The 22,034-nt window shown below is 34.6% G+C and overlaps 1 protein-coding gene across 1 annotated transcript in view; it reads left to right on the forward strand.

Moving 5' to 3' along the window:
- The window catches only part of LOC149531549 (uncharacterized), a 227,498-nt gene that overhangs the window by 195,466 nt on the left and 9,998 nt on the right, over positions 1-22,034 (forward strand). Inside the window, exons 15-19 of the mRNA XM_089807896.1 lie at positions 3,284-3,346; positions 3,471-3,537; positions 5,019-5,345; positions 5,502-5,621; positions 11,759-11,911. Coding sequence (XP_089664022.1) covers positions 3,284-3,346; positions 3,471-3,537; positions 5,019-5,345; positions 5,502-5,621; positions 11,759-11,911 — 730 coding nt within the window. The remainder of the gene's footprint in view (positions 1-3,283; positions 3,347-3,470; positions 3,538-5,018; positions 5,346-5,501; positions 5,622-11,758; positions 11,912-22,034) is intronic.

A 22,034-nucleotide genomic window follows, 5' to 3' on the forward strand; every position in this document is an offset into this window, starting at 1 on the left:
TTCTAGATTTTTATCAAATATCATAGCTCTTGCAACTTCTATAATTGTCCTATTCTTCCTTTCTGCTATCCCGTTTTGTTGTGGGTTATAAGGAAATGATATACTCCCTCTTAATTCCTGTTTCTTTACAAAACTCTTTAAACAAATCTGAGGTATATTCCCCTCCATTATCAGTCCTAAGAGTTTAATTTTATGTCTTGATAAGTTTTTAGTTAAGGTTTAAAATTCTTTAAATCTCTTAAGGATTTCTTCTAATTCTTTACATTTTAAGAAGTAAATCCAAGTTTTTCTAGAGAAGTCATTTATAAAAAATATATAGTACCAGAATCCTCCAAGAGAAGGAACAGACATAGGTCCACATAAATCTGAGTGGATTAATTCCAAAACATTGTTGGTTTTTCTAGTGCTATCATGAAATGGACTTTTGGTGTTCTTACCCAGAGTGCATCCTTTGCATATGCTTGAGTGATCATTATTTAGTTTATGTAAACCGGTAACCATCTTCTCCATAGTTGATAAGGTTTTGAAATTTACATGTCCTAACCTCCTGTGTCATATTTTGTTTATATTAACAACTTCATGAATTAAAGCTTGAATAGGTTGACTAGGTTTTGAATTTAATTCATACAAGTACCCCTTTCTTTGACCAATCAATTTTGCTTTTTTAAATGAAGAGTTCTTAGCCCAGGTCATTACTTTACCGTCCGTGAATGCAACATTATGTTCATCATGTTCAAGTTCTGTAACCGAGATTAGATTCCTTTTTATTACTAGTACATAGAGTACTCCTTTGAGATGAAAAGAACTACCCAACTTTAGTTTCAAGGTGCAATTTCCAATTCCTTTGACAGAATGTGCTGAATTATCACTGATGGTGACTTTGTCATTAACTTTTTTCTGATATAGAGTCTAGTGCTTCTTTGTATCCTGTAATATGTCGAGATGGTCCACTATCAATCACCTATGCCTTACTTGAGACTTTATTTCTCTGGATCATAGTTATCTTCTTTCCTAGTAATGTTTGTACAATTGACTTGCTGTTTAGAATTCTCAGGGCAATTAGATCTGTAATGTCCAAACTTTTCGCATTTGAAGCATTCTATTTTGGATCGATCTTTCTTAGGTTTGTCATTCTTTTGATTACCCTTCTTCTTGAAGTGCTTCTGCTTACCTTTATAGGAATTTGTGTTGAGAACATGAAGTTCTTCGTCTTCAGTTTTCAACTTTCTCCCTTTCTTAAGTTTTCTGGATTCTTCTTGAAGACAATTTCCCTTAAGTCTATTGAAGTCAGGAAGATTGTCTCTGACACTTACTCCTTATGTGAATGTTTCCGATGAATCTGGTAATCCATCTATAGCCATCAGTGGTAATTCTTTGTCATCAATTATGGTTCCTATACTTGCAAGTTCATCTCTTACATTGGCAACCCTTAGAAAGTAAGAATTCATCGATTCTCCCTTCTTTATTTGTATATGATTTAGTTACCTTTTTAGTGCGAGGACTCTAGTTGCATTGTTAACCTCATATGCATTCAATAATGCATTCATCATATTAAATGCTGTTTGATGTTTTGTTAGCATGGGTACTATTTCATTTTTTACTCCATCTAATATGATCTGCATGGCTTTCCTGTTTCCTTTACTTCAAATAGTTTTATTAGGTTCAGTATCAGATAGCTTGGATGCTTTATCAACAAACTATTTCACATCATTTTCTTCAAGAATCATCATGATTCTGAATTTCCAAGCATCAAATTGTTCTTTCCCATCAAACCTGTCCTCGGGTCTGATTTTGTATGCCATTGAAGATAGGAGAATGATGCTAGATATATTAAGTCTGATTATTTAATTTGCAGAGCCTAGGTTCGACTACCAGAGCTCTGATACCATTTAAAGTTTCTGCAAATTCTAAATAATCAGATCTGAGATAATGCCTTTCTGTATAGTTGCTGTTTTAATCTTCCTTTTATCTGACCTTGAAATGAGTTGTCAATATTAATTATTATTCTGAAATATATTTGTCTTAGCAGGTATTTGATTTGTGGCAGAGTTGCTTAAAGGAGCAGACTTGATATTCTATTGTGTGCTCTTTAACTACAGCCACACCTTACTCATATACCATAACCAAAGGGCATGCCCCTTAAGGGGACATGACCCTATCTAGGTCAGCCCACAATGCTCTCTCATAATCGGTGCCTAGAAGGAGATATAGTTTAACAAACAAACAAAACTAAATTTAGTTAAGGTTAATGCTAACATATACTCATCACAATAAATCGATGATCATGCCTAGAGAAGGTGCAATGTGTTAATAAGCCTTCAGACGGTATTACATGAAAGATGAAGTCTATGCGATCTGCACAGTCAAACCAGTATGATGATCATAGTTTATAGTTTTAACACTTTTTAGTGTCGAATACAAGTTAAGTCATTGTTGGCAAGAAATGCAATATTCATAATGCAAAAATAGTAAAATATCCATGATTTCTATTCAATTACCCATGCTCACAAAGGGTATGTAATGCCTGTGATAAATGATTTATCAATGTTATGAATATTTGAAAGTTCTCTATATTTTTTAACATTTCCCTATTTTTTTACCACCGTCGCCTGCCATCCTCTGTAGATTGACTGAAAAGTATCCCTGTACCCAAAGCTCATCCTGCTGTCTCGTGCTGTACCCATGTCCCAATTTCTGTGGAGCTTAGGTTTTTTTGTTTTAATTTTTTGGGAGCTCTAATTTATTTTCAGTTGTTTATTTTGTTCTTACTCTTTAGTTTGACAAACACTTGCAGTCTGGCTATATCATGTTGTTTCTGCAACAGATTGGTTTGATCTATATGAGGTTGTCTAAGTTTCTTTACCACCTGTGAACCTTAATACTTGAGAGACACTTACAGTCTGGCTACATCGTGCCATTTCTGCTACAGGTTAGTTTGATAAACATGAGGTTTGTCTTGGGTTATTACCACTTGTCCTTCAGTTAGGTAAGGTTTTATGCATTTGAAGTAAGTGTCTGAGGAATGTTATTGTAATCTAATTGTTTGACGATGTGACCAGTAATTCAATCTTCATTGGATACTTTGCGTGCTATGGAAACACTTATATTATACCTGATATTTATATGTTCACTAGTTTGATATTAGCACAAGTTTACCATTTTGGTTTACAAAATCTCATCTTAGATTTTGTAGACAGTAATTGTCACCTAAATAGTTTGTAGTAGAGTAAATTTCAAATAAAGTTATTATAATTTTTTTTAAGTCAGCAGTGGTTTTTTTCAGACATATGATGAAGAAGAGGAACAAGGAGGCCTTTATTGCTTTTAAAGAAGCATTAAAATTCAGGTTAATTTATCTTACTTCTCATAATATTATTTTATTCAGATTTTCATGCTCGTGGTATCACAGAGAAGTGACAAGCTGGTATGCATTATACTTATTTGTTGAAGACATGTTCCTTGTTTTGCAGGCGCAATAGCTGGCAAATGTGGGAGAACTATAGTCAAGTAGCCATGGATATTGGTAATTTTGGTCAAGTAAGCGTTGAATTTCAAATTCCAACAAGAAAACAATGAACTCATGGTGCTAGACAGAGCAGACATGCTGATCACTTTTTGCAGAAGTTGATTTGGCAGCTTAAGTTTGTTAGAATTTGTGAAAAACAAATAAAAACCAAAATGTAATGAAAGGCATGGATTAATCAAGAGGAAATAAAATTGTCAGAATAACAATACAAAAACAATCTTTGATGTAAATGCTCTAAGACATAATAGCATCAATATTTCCTAATGTGTAAAATACAAGAGAGTTAGCCTGCTTATATAAGCAAGTTCTGGTAGGATACTTGGACAAGATTGAGACAAGTGTCTCAATTTGGACGAAATAGAATCTTGATGGAATCAACCACCTACCATCCACCTACAATCTAGAAGGGTGGTGTCCAAATTGAAATTAACCACATGTGACATCTTCGGAGTAGTTGGAGTCAAAATGATGACTCAACAATATCCTCTTAATAATAATGTCCAAAATATATAATTCCTCTTAATTTAATAGCTTACCTAAGTAAATTCAATATAAGAGTGAAATGGAAAAGAACCATTTATTTTGACAAAGTTAACCAATACATTTTGTAATGTGGTGGCTGAATAAGTTGCATCAACAGAGATAAGAATTCAATATCTTTTATGAACATGTCAATGCTTCAAAAACCTATAATATGATAGATCATGGATGTCAATATGTGATTCTGCAAAACTACTACATATTGGAAACTTTGAATATCACCATTCTGAATTTTATCTAAAACAAATGATTCCCATTACTATTAGGTTATAAGAAGGAAAGTATGGAAGCTTATATGTATTAATAACCAAAAGAAGAAAAATTCGACAGCCATGAAGCAGCTCTATAAAGCCTCCTTTTTTCTCCAAAATATGCCTTGTAGCACAAAGCGATCAAAACCAAATGTATATGTTTTCAAAGATTATGGCATGGGTGAAAGTGAACACTCTTTTTTTCTAAGTTCTGGATGAGATCCATTTAATTTATTTTCTTTTTATGCAAAGATTTTTTCTTTCCTTCTTAGTTTTACTGGACTGGGGTTTTTAAATATCTTATAGAACATATCCAGACTATACTGAGATGTATATGACCTAAATACTTATTCAGGATTCCTCTAATCTGTGTGTATATTGGGTAGGGTAGATGTTTTATTTAGGAGTGGGATGTATGTGATTATGTAAATATGGATGCATGCATACCATATTTTCTCTGTATGGAATATTATTTTGCAATTTGTCAATGAATTCACTAAAGCCAAATATTGAGTTCAGTTGTTTTTAATTCCTGTTATTCTTTTGAATGGTGATGCAAACTCTTGCATTAGAGGATTCCTTGGATGGGCATAAAATGATATTAATTGGAATGCTTCTGAGAATTAGTTATTTTGTAACTCTTTTATATGCAAATAAAATGATCTGTGACAGTGTATTGTATATTGCTGGATTTTGTGCAGGCATTGGAAGCAATAAAAATGGTGTTAGATCTGACTAATAACAAACGTATTGATGTAAATTTGCTCTCAAAGTTGGTGGATGAAATGGAATCCAGAAATGTATTGGGTTCATGTCTGGGAAATTCCACCAATGGTCCTGAAGAGAATTTTCAATGTAGCAATCATTTGAGTGAGGTTCAGTCAAAGAAAACAACTAATTGCCATACTACAGATAAGCAAAATGATACCACGGGCACTGGGTCAGCTGGAAAGGAGAATTATGGTGGCATCGAGCATTCTTTTGAAGAAGAGCAAATGGTGGATCTGATTGGAAAAATACTACAGCAGGTTTGAAGGAGTATTTAGTAAAAAAAATTGATGGTGTTAACTGCTAATGTACTCTGGAATATAGTATTTAAGTTAAGAGTGAGAGAGGATTGGTAATGAGTTTGATATTGTAAGGCCGTTTCACTTTGCTTGAACCTGTTTTTCATATGGTTTCAGATAGTACGAAGTGGTGAAGGTGGGGGAGACATCTGGGGTTTGTTTGCTCGATTCCACAAATTCAAGGGCAACTTGGTTACATGCTCAGAAGCTCTCTTGAAGCAAGTCAGGGCGTACCAGGTAGCACTCTTGCCCAAATGAAAACAAGTATATTTTGTACTAGAAGGAAGTGGAAGAAATTCATTTGACAATCCCAATGTATGGTTTTCTTTTCATTTATGTCCAGGTATAAAATTTAGATAACCTATACCTAAAACAAGTGGAAAGTCATACAGCCACCTAAAGATGCACCCTTAATTAGCTAAGTTACAAGTTTGGGACTTAGGGTTCGGGCTTACTGTTTGGTGGATTGTTTTTCCAAAGGTTCAGTATGACTGTTTATAACCTTTTATAGAATTGGCTATGCAGCAGATAAAATGACCTGATGTGAAATGTTTTCTGTCATTTACTAAATAAATTAAAAAATCACAATACAACTATCTTGAGGTTTTCAATTTATTCTATTTATTAAATAAATTTTGACTTCATCGCAATTGTGTTTGCTGGATAGCCATTTCCACCTTATGTGATCTTCTACACTCTCATTTTGCAAAACACAATATACTCAGAAAAAGAATGAATTAATATCAAATGTTAATGCAAAATTACAAACAATAAAATTTATATTACTTTTCATCCCTTTGTCAACCTTCACCATGGAAAAAAATAAGCAATACATTTTAGGGATGCAAGATGATAGCTTGGAAGCAAAGTATATGTTTTAGACTCTTATATTTGTTAATGAATGTTTGTTTGAGTCACTTTATGCAAAAATAGGTCGTAATTGTTCACTTCAGGTCAGATTAGGAAATAAAATGTGATCTAGTTGCTTTTGGATTTGATTGTGTGTGATTTTTTGCTTCAACATGGATCAAACTCCGTGATCCATCTTAACATCATAAGGATGTTAGAGAACAAACAGAATAGTGTTTTCTCTGTAACATCCTGATGATGGATCATAGAGTTATCCAAAACTTTTATGCAATAAAACACTCATTCAAAGCCAGAAGCAGCTTGATCACATTTGCATCTCTTGTGGGAAGTTAATGTCTAATAAAAAATGTGTTTTTTGTTTTAAAAACAAATGTGCTTTAATTGCTGGAATTTACTGTTATGTCTGTGGGTTCATGTTGGGTACAAATGAGTACAACTTGTGGGTTTGCCCAGGCCCTATTGTCTGGCCCACACTGAACTTGAGGTGCTCAAGCCAGAATCTGCAGGCCTTCCTGACTCATATCTGGTCCCTAACCATATTTTGCTAATCCATTGACGCACTACCAACCTGGCTTCTTAAATATTTATTTGAATGCTGCCATATCCCTGGTATAAAATATCTAAATATCAGAAAATCATCTTATTCACAAGACATCATGATTTTGTGAAAGCCATGCAATCCATAACTTACTATGTCAAGGTGATAATTCTTCAATGGTACAAGTCTTTATGCTGTGGTCACAGGAAGGAGAAGATCATCAAAGAAAGTTTAAACCAATATACTATGCAGTTCTGATAGGCTAATGCATGGCGGTCATCTCCCAAGGAAAGGCACGATTCGGGAATCAAACATAACATATTGTAATTAAACAAATGGTCTGTTTAATCATTAATGATCATCCTCCAGATAATTCGTTTTAAAATTAACTAAGAGTATGAATTAAGTTGAGATGTGATTAGCAAGTTGAAGGATGCCTATTAGAAGAGACATGACTCTCCTATCCCAAGGAGGTATAAATATGTCAAACGATAGATTCATAGAGGGCATCAAAAGAACAGTAAAAACAATCATATCTAAAGCACGGCGATCTGTTTAAAATTCTTAAATTATTGTGGTATGAAGAAGCAGCTATGCATACACACACACACACACACACACACACACACACATACATACATATACATCAGATTTTATGCAGCGAGTAAATGTTTGATCCTCAATGTCTAAAGGAAAATACATCTAAAGCAAGAATTTATTCTTAGACTTTATCCTGTTTTTTGGTAGATCTTAACTCAAGATCAAGTTGTGATATAGGATTGCCAGTTCCTATGAGTCACAACCTGGATAAATGAAGAATTTATCCTATGTGTATTGCATTACATGCAACACTGACATCACTAGTATAAGTGATAAGTAATATCACAAGATGGTTATATGACTCAGTATCATGTGTTCCATGATACCATTTGCTTAGAAGATTCAGATAGATATAGAGTCTCAATCTATGCTTATTCATCGTAATTGATGATGCTAGATATGTTATTGCTCAGTATGATTATCAAGTTAAGAGGGAGTGTTAAATTTATAACAGTGATATCATACTGGTTTGAGAGTGCAGACCGCACCTTAATCTTCTCCCCTTGTTTACCATTTAAAGCATTATATACTTTACACTTGGCAAATAGGATGGGTGGCAATCCTTGGGAAATATTCATGTTATGCAGTAACTATAACCAAAGAGTTATGTTAGTTAATATTTGTATTATCTCCTTTGTGGACGCTGATTTCTATGAGTGTAGTATGGGCCGACCTAGACGTCCCTTTGGTCATGGTATAATAGGTGGGTGTTATTGTAGTTTAAGAACACACAATACATCGATGTCTGCTACTTAAAACAATACTGCCCTATACGAGTTATTGCAGAGACAAACAAGTTTCAGAATAGTATTAAATATTCTGAATACTACCTTCTACATTTAGAAGAGGAAGAAGATCAGAACAGCAACAAAGACTAAAGGTATTATCTCAGATCTGAACCTATAGAATTTGCAGAAACCTTACATTGTGTACAACTGAATTCACAATCCTAGACTTATTAGTTACAGACTCAGATTAGAAAAGTTCCATTGATGACAACTAATCCATAGTTGGGTATGTTTCCAGTTTGGATCTGGTGCAGTCATATGGACTAGCAAGAAGCAGCAAACAGTGGCTTTTTCCTTGATAGAAGCTGACCATCGAGGAATAGTTAAGGTAGTTTGTGAGGCAATTTTGGCTTTGGAGGATGCTTCAGACATGCAGATGTCTCAAGAAGATCCCACTTCCCTTTATTGTGACAAACAAGGGGTGCTCAAACTGGTCAAGAATCTGGTCTTCCACGAGAGAACTAAGCATGTTGATCATCATTGTTAGTTAATTTGCAAGTTCTTTGTAGACGAATTAGTTCAGTTGCTGTATGTTGCAACTGTGGATCAAACAACAGATATACTCACCAAGTCTCTAAGGCCGGACAAGTTTCTAAAATTTAGGAGGCAACTTGGTGTAGTTGATAGGTTGATAATTAAGGGAGGGTATTAGAATAATATCTTTATTATTTATTATTTAATGGTTAATATTGTAACTTATGTAAATATTAGTTAGTTTCTAATTTTCGATTGTTCCTTTATTTAAACAACATCTTTGTAATCCTTTAAATGATCATTTGATTGTTCCATTTATTCATTCAATTATTTACCAAAACATTGCTATCTTTCATTGTGAATAAACATAAATCTTGCAGGTCTTGGAAGACTCAATTCTATTTTGTATTTTGCCTCCAACTCTCACAAGCCTACAAGGTTGACCAATTACCAATTATCAATCACGATCACAAAATCTGCAAAATACACATCCCTTGTGGCAAATCTTTGCATCCTCTGAGTCAAAATCATTGTTGAGGAATATCTTGTTTTATAAATTCTACAACTTTATAGTATCCAAGGACTGCCATAGACAAAGTTGACATGCTGTAGCCATTTTATTGCTGAATTCAAAATAAGTTGTAGGTGGTAGGAAATGCTTCTTTCATAATGCAAAAGCTGTGTCAATCATGCCTTGTATAGACAACTCAGAGAGCAATCTTATCTATTTGTAGCCTTGCTCATGTCAGATTTGAACATAATTAGTTAGCTAATTTATGAAGTCTTTTTGTTTGTATGGATTAGCAATCAAGTTTTAAGGGTCACTCTTTTGCATACTTTTGGGCTATACTTGATTAGGATGGTGCTTTAGATTTCGAATGACAACTTGGCATCATCAAACTCAGCCAGACATAAGATCTATGACTGCGAAAACTATTTCTTTTTGAATGAAAGTTCGTTTACTGCTGAAGCTTTTGCATTTATTGCAAATTACTTTTTTCGCCATTGCAAGGCCTTCTTTTTCCTATTGGGACAGTGAGAAGCATGGTGGCCATTCTTATCACATTTGAAACACTTCATGTAGGGCAAGTATTTCTTCCCATGCTGAGAACAATTTGAGTGTTTTTCCCTTCCTTTAAGACCCTTCCGAAGTCCTCTCTTGCTTCTTTCTTTGTGTTGTCGATGAGGGTTTAGAACATGTTGACTGAAGTAGATTGCAGTCTAGTTTTCTCTTGGATGGAGTCTTCTCAAAGTTTCTTAAAATTTAAAAATTGGGAACATTTCTGCAATTATAGACACTCTAGACAAATGGATCCTAGGGTTGAGACTCAAGAGAACCCATTATGGGTGCCAACTATTCATCCTCCAGCTGTACCTTGATTGCAACAAATTGATCATGAAGTTCCATGATATAAGGTGGGCGGCTACTCTGTTAATGATGAATATATTTGTGGTATTGAGCTTGTTCTTTAGTAAAGCATCTAATGGGAGGGCTTACATCTCTATTGTCTTATTCTTTGCAGTATGAGGAATCAATTGATCCTTCTTTAATTCTATGATGTGTTTCCTTGTCTTGGCCATCTTTTACTTATGTGCAGCCAACTGAACAAGATCAGTCAGACATGCAACTTTAGTGCCTATATGTTTATGAGTATAAATTTCTTGTAGGAGCATCTACAATTTTCTCTTCCAAGGCGTAATATTGGAAGCTTCTTCTAGGTAGTTACCCTCTGGAGATTGAATCCAGTCATGCTTGCAGTTGTTGAATATTTTGAATTTTCTGAAACTAAGCCTGTTGCAGGTGCAGATCAACACTCTGATCTCCAGCAGGTGGACCATTCTGTGCATCACACCTTAAAACCTCTCACAGATCCAGATTACTTCAATCTCTGAAGTGGCAACTGCCTCTAATAGGTAGTAGCACATTCCATTCACAGAACTCAGCATTTCAATTATTATACTCTGATACCTTGTTAAAATTCAGATGATGGTATGTAGATTCTGCACTCAGAGGATAAGTTTAAACTGCTTAATTGCAATCTTAACCAAAATTATAACCCTGTGTATGTTTGCTAACACACAGTGCCGAAAGTACAAGCACCTAAGATAGTTTTCATTGAATGAAATGAGAATTATACTTTTATTGCTGTGTTTTAATTTTTTAATTTTTTTGCATACATCAGTTCATATGGCCAAGGTCTTTCAAATACAATCTCAGGCTTTTACGCACTGCCAATCAATTATATTGCTTTATCTAAAAAAGAAAAGAAAATCAAAATATAAACAAGACAAGAAAAACAGTCAATTCTAGAAATAGTTGTGTTCTTTTTTGTAAGTTTATATTCCCTCTAAATGTATGAAAATAGAAACTCTAGTGGTCATCTTAAAAAGGAAGTAAAAACAAGCACGCTAAAGCGAAAACAACTTTAAATTTTGTCTGAATTTCTCTGGCCAGTTGTATCAGATTCAATGCTAAAAGGGTAGGACTAGTTTTCTGCTGTCAGCTGTAGGAGAACAACAACCAGGCAACATCAGAAAAACTTAGTGTGTATATTAAATTATTAATGAATGGTTAATGAGATGAAATAATGATTGTATCTTAATAGAAGAAATACGAGCATCGAACACATGATTTGCCCAATTTGTTACTTCGTGGAACTCAGCAATTGAAGAATATTACCCAAGTTCTCTTGATGAACATATGATTACTATGTCCAAGTTTATAAGACGATAGAAGTTAGAAAGTGCGAGTGTATGATCTCAGTGGCATGTTGTTTGGAGAGCATCAAAATATATCAAGCAAACTATTGTACTGATTTAGCAGGGGTTCACTCACCATTTTTTCATGGCATTTGAGGTGCATGCTATGCTACAGGTTTGGCTAGAAGTCACTCTTTTCCCATTTATGTAGAAACAGGATAAACTGTTCATCAGACCCAAACCTTGAGAAAATTTTCTGAATATTGAATGCATGATATCTTTTATAATTATGTATTTGTTTCTCCATAGACCATCCTGTGGCTCTATATGCATGAAATTATCTTTAATTCTTTATGGAAGTAGCAAATCAGCTTTATCTTATGTTTATTTGGTTTTAAAATCAGGGGTCTGAGTTGAAGAACAATGAAGATCGTTTCAAAAAGTTTGCCCGTGCTTCATTACAGCTCTGTGAGCTATACATAGACATTGCATCTTCTACAAGTAGCAAGCACGAACTTAATATGGCACAAATGCACTTAAGGAATACCATCAAACAGGTACCATTTGTACAGATTCTAACAATTAAATATGTTGGAAGAAGATTATTAATGTTGTGCTAAATTTGTTATCAATAGTTGCTTATGTGGGTGCTATCGCTCCTTTTTTGGATTGGTTTTCATTCAGTTCTGCACATTAAATTCAAACTATGTTAATTTATGTAGTTGTTATGCTTCTAAATGATATGGTCCATAAGAAAATTTGATTTTCCAATCATTTACAATTGGTTCATAAACTTAACACTTGCTTGAGGCATAATTATTTTTATAACAAAGTAACATATTTTGCAGAAAATGATGGTTGAAGATAGATTCTGTCTTTTTGGATTGCATCAGACATATTTGCATAATATAGGAAGATTATCATTCGTATAATATCATGGACAAGAAGAGTTCTGCGAGGCAGAACATTTTGTAATCTACTTATTAAAATTTATAAAAGTAATATTGTTTAGGTGTTTCTGAATGTTGAACCATGCTTCAAGTTGAAGCAAAGAACTTCTTCAGATTGGTAAATGGATTAGTCAGATGTTTTATGATTTCAGGGCACACCCTTTAGTCATTCTCAGAACCAAGGTTGAAAAACTCAGTCTCAGCAATATCTCGACTGGCCTGGATTTTTTGAAAAACTTGGAATCATTAAAGACTTGGTGAAAAAATCGGCAATAGAAAGCCACTTTTATGGAATATTTGAAAATATATAATTTCTAAAAATATTCTTAAAAACACATTCATTACATCAAATTTGTAGAATATTTACTTATTTGAGATATCCACCATATATTATTCTATGTTGTGAGTTAAATACATAACTATTAGTTTTAAGTATGATTCTCGAGAGTGAAAATAGGTTGCAACTGCTTTATAGTTTATACCCGTTCAATTTTTCTTGATGTAGCTTCCACTAAAATTGACTGTTTTTTTAACTTATTGATATTGATACATTTTCTTTTAGTTTGCTTTTATCTAAGGCTAGAAATGTCTTATGAATTAGTTTTGATCTCTTTTACACTATTTTAGTCAACCACTAACATCAATGCAAATTTCTTTTCTCAGTTTAATTGTTCTCCTAAGTTCCTACATTGATAAGTTGGCTCTATCTAGGAATAGGGTCTCAAAATTTCTCGATGCAAAAAAATAAAATGAAAACATTGCAAAATGATTTGACATTTTTAAGTTTAATCCCTTAGTTTTATTTACAAGATGGAGATGTATGTGGGCATTTATTAGTCGAGTGGAAAATCTTCATCAAATGCATGAAGTGAACTTTAAACAATTGTGAAATGTAGGCAAAATATTCTACTGTTGTTTTGGGGAAATACAATTAAGTTTTCAGCATACCTATGGATGTCGTCTGAAAGTGAGAATGGCATTTGAGAACATTGTAAAGTGAGCATTGAGAGTGGCGTAAGGCATCATAGGTCAGAATCCTGTCTTTGAATCATAGCTACGGGACTTGGACTCGCCTCTGACTTGGAAAGGTCAAAATCCGACTCGGACTCGGACTCGGTGACCGGACTCAGCAAGGACTCAGAAAATTGAAAAACCCATGAAATTCAAAGATCTTTAAGGATTTTAAGATTGTTTCATGTATCTTTTAGTCAATTAACATCAAAGACATAGTAATTGAGATAAATAGAAGCTACTTAATACACATACACAATTTTGCATAGATCACATAAGTATAAAAGCGAATTTCTGAAAGAAAAAAACTGAATAACACAATATAAAGTTATAAACTATAAAGTAATAAACATAGTGTCACTCTAGTGTCAGACTCAAATGTCTACAATATTCATGGATTACAAATTCCATGGTATCAAATTCATAAGTTCAAAACATATATCATAATCAAAATAACAACTAGAAGACTAAGGCTCATAGTACTCTATGTCCTTCTACGAGTGCGCCTAAGATAAGTCATGGAAAACCTCATCCTCATCCTCACCCACATAATCCTCGTCATTAGACTGCGATCCATCACTCCTAGCCTTAGGGTCCTGCACTCTATCTCCTTTCGCTGTAGCCTCCTCAACTGCCATCGCTATTGCCTCAGCCTCCCGATCAACCTAATCTACCCACTCCACATCTTCATCACTGAAGATAGGATCAACCATCTCTGTGTTCCACTCTACACGAGGATCAACATTCTCTAATACAATCGGTGATGTATCGGTGCCAAGGATTTGTCTATGGCAAAGGTGAAGGTTGTAGTAAACAAAGACAAGATCATTTAATTTTTTCATTGCCAACCTATTGCGCTTCTTTGAGTGTATGTGCTCAAATAGGCTCCAATTACGTTCGCATCCTGATGTACTAGATGGCTGGCTCAAGATGTGAACTGCAATCCTCTGTAAATTTGGCACCTTTGTGCCAAACATCTCCCACCATGCATCTGAAACAAGAAAATTTTGAATCATATCAATAACTTTGAATTTATCAAATTAAAATAGTAATACCGTAATAGAAGTATTATTAGAAATTAGGAATCTAGGATGTAGAATCAAAGATTTTTAGTATTTACCGGGCATCAATTCTGTCCTACTTTTCTTGCACAACTCTCGTGCAAATAAGTCCCCTTGAGCTTTCTTAAATAGCTCAATCTCACGGACTATATCTGTTCCAATTGCTGATTCAGGTGACATTCTCTCTATAACATTGTAGAGGCCGCTCCACACCTCGTCATCAGCCTTGAAATGTGGGTTGAATTGGTATGTTGGATTAAGGAAGTAGGCCGTTACATGTATAGGCCTGTGAAGTAGATTGTGCCAATGTCTATCAATGACATCCCATATAGGCCCATACCTATCTCGATTCCCTACAAAAAAAGAGCGAATGGCCTCCTTCACCCCATCCATGCCCTCATAAATGTAGCCCATTGAGAGATTCTCTCCATCAGCAGTTCATAGGAGAACAAAAAGCGGCTTTACAAACTGCAATCATTATGAAAGTTGGAAAAAAAATAATTAGCTTTAAGTTTTTCTTTAAAAAATGAACAATAATTTATAACATAATTTTATAAACAAAATAAAGTTGAAATGAGGACAAAATGGAAAATTACTGTCACAATATCAGCAATCGGTGTCCAAAAAGAAGCCTCATCAAAAACATAATCAGCTGCAGCAATTCCCGCAGTGGTCTTTGCATATGATGATGCAATCCACTCATTAACAAACATGCGTCTCAAACCTCTCTTTGAATCAAGCAAAGATTTCAATGTGAGAAAATTGGTTGCAAATCTAGTGACCCCTGGACGAGACAACTCCTTTTGCCCATTGTGTTTTCTCATGAGGTTGAGGACCCATGTATGATTATATATGAATTTTTTATACACTCCTTCCTCGCTCTATAACTGTTTTTATCCAAGGTATTTTAGCAAGATCCTCTAACATGAGGTCAATGCAGTGAGCAGCGCAAGGGGTCCAAAATAAGTGAGGGTGTCTCTCCATAAGAAGTTTTCCTGCAGCAACATAATTTGCTACATTATCTGTAACTATCTGCACCACATTCTTCTCACCCACGTCCTTTATCACTTCATCCATTACCCCACAAAGATATTCAACATTCTTTGTTTTTCCTGAGGCATCAATTGATTTCAAAAAAATCGTGGCACCTGAAGAAAAAGAAACAAATTAGTTTAATGTTAATGATGAATCATGAATCATAATTTATAAATTCATAATTTATAAACTTAATCACTTAAGTACAAGTTCTACTTTTAAATTTATAATGTCTAAGACTCTAAGTACAATTACGGTTTACCTGATGAGGAGAGAAGAAAGTTGAGGAGTGTTCTACTCCTTCTATCAGTCCAACCATCAGTCATGATGGTGCAACCCTTCCTCCTCCACACCTCATGTTGCTCTTTGATTTCAACTTCTATATCAGCTACCCTTTGGTTCAAAATAGGGCCTCCTAGCTCTTCAGCACTAGGGGCTTTGAACCTCGGACCAAAAACAGCAATAGCATCGATTCCAATTTGCCAATAAGGGGACCTAAAACAAATTGAATAAAATTTAAAGTTAAACAAATTAGTATATTATAAATAAATTTGAAAACAAAATACAAATTAAAATAAACAAAATAAGCATATTATTGTCTCTTGAAAGTTGAAACTTTGAAAACAAGAGAAGACATAAATTCAATTTTAAATAAATAAGTACCTTGCTGCATTCAATGAAATGTTGTTGTAGATGAAGAAGTCTCCGAGTGCCAATTTTGCATAATCATGTTTATCCTTGTTCCAATCCATGCTCTCAAGCGATGGTTGTGCACCTGGAGCCGTGCGTGGAGCAAACATGGAATCAAGTGTCGATTTTTGTTTACGAATACGAGGCCCAATGTTCCCACTCGTAGAAGTAGTGGCATCCGTAGGTGGAGTAGGGGATAATAGAGAGCAAAAACTAGAAGGTTCCTGTTGGGCTCCGGCTAATTGTGCCATTTCTTCATGTTGCTTCTTTTTCAATTCTCTTTTCTCCATTTTTTCCTCTAAAAGAGCTTGCATGTCTCGCATAACATCTTGGGGTACATCTTTGCATTTTTTAGCATCGCGTCTAGGTATATGTGCTAGGTGATACTTCAATCGATTTATTCCTCCCCCATTATACACTACACCGCAATGTCAACATGTAACAACTCCCTTTTTGTGCCCCGGGATGGCATGTTTCCATGTTTCCAAGCCCTATCCCTTGCTATTGCACTTGGGTTTGCATTAGGGTTAAATAGAGGCCTAGTTCCACTTTTCTCACCTTGAGACATAATGTCAAAATTCAATGTGTTTGCTGCTAGCCTGCTGCAATATGAATGTAAAGAAAATTAGAAGTAAAAAATAGTAGATAGTAGTAGAGAGTAGAGACCAAACAAATTTAAACAAAATGAGAAGTAAAAATACTAAAAAATACGAATGAAAAAGTTTAAAACATCGTACAAAACAAGTTAAACAACACAAAGAAATGCAACTTGTAGCTTACCTCTTCAAATTTGCACAAACAATGGAAATGCAAGTTTTTAAAAACCTTCTCCAAATGCTCCCTTAAGCTCCTTTCAATGCTTTAATGCAAGCTACAAAGATGCACAAACCATTAGCAATCAATACGGGAGAGCCAACCGGTTTGCTGATTTCTCTCTCAAAACCTCAATATTCTTCTCTAACTCTTTCCTCTCTCTTGTGAGCACAAGCAAATGGTGGAATGACCTTTTTTAGGTCAATAACATGTTATAAGAACAAAAAAAGTCAACATAAAACAAAGCATTTTTTTATTTTTTTGCCTTTTTCCTTCTTAGCCACTGGCGAGAGTCCTGGCATTGGGACTCGGCGAGTCCTCGTGGACTCTGCCAGCACTCGGCCGAGTCCGAGTCTAGAGGCAGATTGCCTCGAAAATCAGGACTCTGCCTCGGACTCGCAGAGTCCTGATCTGACTCGCCGAGTCCCGTAACAATGCTTTGAATGCCTTGCATCAAATGATAATGCTGTTTGAGAATGGCATCTGACATTTTCATCTCCAAAAAACAACACCAAAAATGAGCATAAAAAAATGTGATTGTCGTCCATTTATTAACCATGAAAACCCTTAAATGATTTGTCACACATCTTTTGACATTACCGCCGATTTGAGCTCTAATGTATCATGCAATTTTTTCTAATGTTGGGGCGTGAAAGTGAAAAAATTGATGCTGATATTAACAGTGATTATATTTTCTTTGAGTTTGACTTGCGATGTATCACGCTATAGCAGATTTTATCGCGAGATTTTCAACTATGCTTAGAACAGTCAACAATACTTAAAACATTTATTTGGTTCTCTACTCCAGATGATTTATTAAAAATCTCAAGAAATAGGGAAACTAACTGTTGGTGAATTAAAACTTAAATGAACATCTTGTGAATTGGGGATTGAAAAACTGAGGTCTAATATATAGAAGCAAGGACAAAGGATGAGAAACTATTTCAAACAGTAAGTCCTTGACATGTGATTACCTTCTTGGTAGAATTTCGTACTGTACTAAGTTTTGTAATCAAAGTAAAAATAGAGTAAACAGGAAGGTTTCATGTACCACAAAATCACATGGCTTAAAAAATCAAACATTACTTTGCTATCAAAGCATCTTAAGAATAAAACAGAATTGTAGGGGATAATATTTCTCTGATTGATTATTTCTCTAAGAATTCTACATATTTAAAGTTTCAGTGATGATGTAATTGACTTGTTGTGCAGCAATTGAAACTGTTGTGCAATAGCAAAACTATGTTACACAAAAATTGAGGGCTGGCTTGTAGTAATTAGAATGTTGTTAAGTCTTTCAGTTATTTATTTATTTATACTGAAGTTCAAAGTTTATATGCGTTGAATTCTTTGTTACTAGGTTTGTGGTCTATATGACTGGATCCAGGTCTGGTTCACACTGGATATGGGTACCGGTTAGGTTTACATTTGGGTGCGCTAATTTAGGCAGAACATAAAATTTCTTTTACTGTCACTGAATCTGGTTTAAATCCTTCCAACTGCATTTGTCAGAATGTGTTCGGAGCTTCATCAGCGTACCCATACTGGGCAAATTCAGAGATCTTTGCCATCCATGAGACAATATCTCATCCAACTCAAACACATTTTGGAGTATTATAATAGAACTTGGAAGTATTATGTTTAAAACTGGTTAATATAGTTTTATATTAATAATTTAGTATTGTTTATTATTTAATAATTTTAATTTAATGTGTAAAATATATATTTATTTTACTTAAATATTATATTATTTAATTTTAAGAAATAATATGTTTGACTACAGTATTTAATAAAATAATTTTATTTCAAATCTATTAGGGGATTTAACGTAGGTATATGATTACAAGTTTATGGTGTTTAGATGATACTACGTGACATTCCAATCTTAATTCATGTTTCTAGGCTATATATAACAACCATTCTGATAAAAATCCATATTGGCAAACTGGATTCTTGAACCCAAATTAGAACCCTAATCCAAACCGGCAACTTAGCTTGTTATCCTTACAGTAGCAATTAGGGAAATGTAGTGATTGCAAAATGAAACAAGGAAGCAAATAAGAATTAAACAAGGAAGCAATTCATCAAAGGGTGCAATTGGAACAAAACAAGGATGTTTCTTTGGCAGCAGTGGAATGAAGAGGAAACGGTGGAATGAATAGGTCTGACTCCAACCTGATTGAAGGTATTACAGAGGAACACTTCATCCAAAAAAGATCTCCATGAACAGGAGATAGAATAATATAGAAATGAATGAATTTAGCAGAAAAAAAAAGTTTGAAAGCAGAAACATGATCATCAGAAAATAGTCATGAAGATAAGTCTACGAGTAGCATAATGATATTTTGCAAAAAATGAATATTTCATAGTTGTTACTAGGGGAGAGGACCTAGTACTTGAGCACCCTAACTTCGTGCTTACCAAAATCCTATGTGGAAATTTCAAAAAAATCCCAATTCTTTTCAGCAGTTTACTTGGCAAGTCGTCTTCTTATAACTAAGGTTTCAAGTCCACATCATCAAATATGAATTTTCATGATGCCACATCAGCGTATTTATTTGCCAAGTTGTCCAAAATAACCTAAACAAAAAGTGAGACCAATGGTTGTGCAAAAAGGGTTCTCATACTTGCACAGCTGATGTGGCATCAGATCATTAGTTTTTATAACTAAGGGTACATTTCATTCAATTATGAGTAGTTATTATTGTACTAACAATTTTGAAGTCACAATTATTGGTACAATATTGTCAAAAAAGTTGGGCATTAAGATAATAAATATGGATGTTAAATCATTAAGTGTGGGTATGAAATGAACAACTCCCATCACAACCATTGGAACACGCTCAAGTACTGGGTCCTCTCCCCTAATTATTTACTTGATTTCCATTAGCAATCATATTGGAATCAGTGTGAAATGTTCGATAGGAAGATGCAACGGTACTAGTTCTCTCGTCAAGTACACCGGATGGATTGGAGGTCCTGTCATACTTGTGGGCCATGGGACCAAGTGATTTAGAGGCTCATTCTTGGCTCTTGGCTTGGTTGAGGACAGACTTTTGGTGTTCTATAAAGCTTTTCCATCAGATTCCTATTATAGTTGACCATGGGAGTAACCTATGAAATAGATATGAATGATTTTAGGATACTTTGATTTTGTGTATGGTCATAGATTCTTGATGTTAATGCTTTACTATTAAATATTATTGTTTATAAGACCTGAATTAGGACATTCTCTAAATATGCATTACAATTATCAATTATGTAATTCAATTGTAGAATTCTATTTTAAATAGATTGCATTTTCTGGAATTGTTATATTTGGGAAAAAAATCAGGCATATCCCAGAAGAGGGACATTATATTGTCCTTTGAAATTTGTATTTCCTCAAAAATGTCATTACCAATTTGAACCCTTTTTCTCTTCCCTTGAGATTGCTATATTATTTGTAGTAGAGCTGCAAATATTGCCATAAAATCACTAAAATTGTGAGTACTCACACCTTTGTCTTGCTCTTGAGTCACTCTTATATAAAATAGTGGCCAATTTTATTAAAAAACTCATAGTGTCTTTCGGGTCTAAAAATCATTAGAATTTGCCATAAATTGGTCAAACTTAAAGGTATGAGCAATATAAGTAAAAACCTATTTTAAAAAAATGCAATTTAAACCTATTTTAAAACAATAATCTAAGGTAATCCGTGCAACCTCTCTGCCTCTCTTAGGAACAATTTTGGAATATTCATGGCATCACTTTTATTCTTGCAAGCAATACAAATTGTCCTTGGCAATGAAATAAACCATTACCTTTCTTTGGGTCCTCGACAATCTTAGTACAAAATAAATGCCTATGTCACCCCATAGTTTGTCTAGCCTATCAATCTTCCACAATGCTTTGCTTGAATGTCCCCTCTTTGATTCATAAGGAATGCACAACTAATGTCCCTTTAATAAAAAATTATCTTGCGCAATGAATGTTGACTACTGGGCTCTTTTTATGGTGGTTTGATTGTTGCACCAGCTCTATAACTATCGACGCTAACTAGATTTTTGCATTAATTAGCCTATAGGCTATTATACAACAAACTTCAACCGTAAAATGTAATGTCTCACTTGCAAAAAAAATCCGACAGAAACTTCCTGACCAAGGAAAAATAGATATTATAGATCAAGGCCCAACTTGGGAATTACGCAAGAAGCCTCATCTACATTGAAAGGATGGAGATTAAGGTGGTGGATTTGTTCAAGGAAGGCCAGCTCAAGCTTCAACACTTGGCCATGGTGGATGCAGTCTGTGGTGCTATGTGTGCACCCACAAGGCCTATCTTTTGCCATGTGAATCTCTCAATCTTCACTTGAATTCTAGATTGCTAGGAAATTGGGTAGCTATTTCCAGTTATGCCCATTCACAAACTCATAGAAAAACCCATAGTGTAGGTGATTTTGTCAGATCTCACTTGTGAGAGCGATGGAAAAATCAACACTTTCATAGGTGGATTTGGTGGGCCAGGCGGATTGCTTGTTAATCCGTTGGACTATTTGACATTTTTAATGAAAACCAAATTATGGATGCTTATATTTGAAGTTTATAGTGGTCGATTGTACTCATTTGTCTTTGATATTATTGATGGTGGGAAGAGATAGTTTAAGGGTTTTTTTAGGTTCCTTAGTAATCCATTTTGGTTGATCTGGTGAATTTTTCTAATATGAACTAAACTATGGGTTGTGGAAATTGGCAAATTTAATTTGATCCCAATGAAGTGATTATTTTTTGTTGTTTATTTTCATTTTTATTGTTGGGTGAGCATTGGCTTACACGTTTGTTTCTTGAATTAGCATTATATTTTAAGATTTATCAAAGGGCATGGGCTCCCTTGCCCTCCTTGAGAGAGAGTGCTTTCGATACCAATTCCAGGATACTAAGTCCAAGCTCTCTCTCATGGACTCTCTGATCAGACCCACAGTTCGCTACAGGGCAGTGGTTTGGGGTCCGTCTCTTGACTCTGATTGGACCTTGATCGAGCGGGTACAAACACTTCTCCTTCGTTAGATCATCCGTTGCCACCATTTCACTCCACACAACATTGTTCTGGCCGAGTTTGGAGCTCATCCTTTCTAGCTCAA

This window comes from Cupressus sempervirens, chromosome 11, assembly GCF_028749045.1.
Source record: "Cupressus sempervirens isolate cs-2001-9-10 chromosome 11, ASM2874904v1, whole genome shotgun sequence".
In the NCBI taxonomy this organism is placed as follows: domain Eukaryota; kingdom Viridiplantae; phylum Streptophyta; class Pinopsida; order Cupressales; family Cupressaceae; genus Cupressus; species Cupressus sempervirens.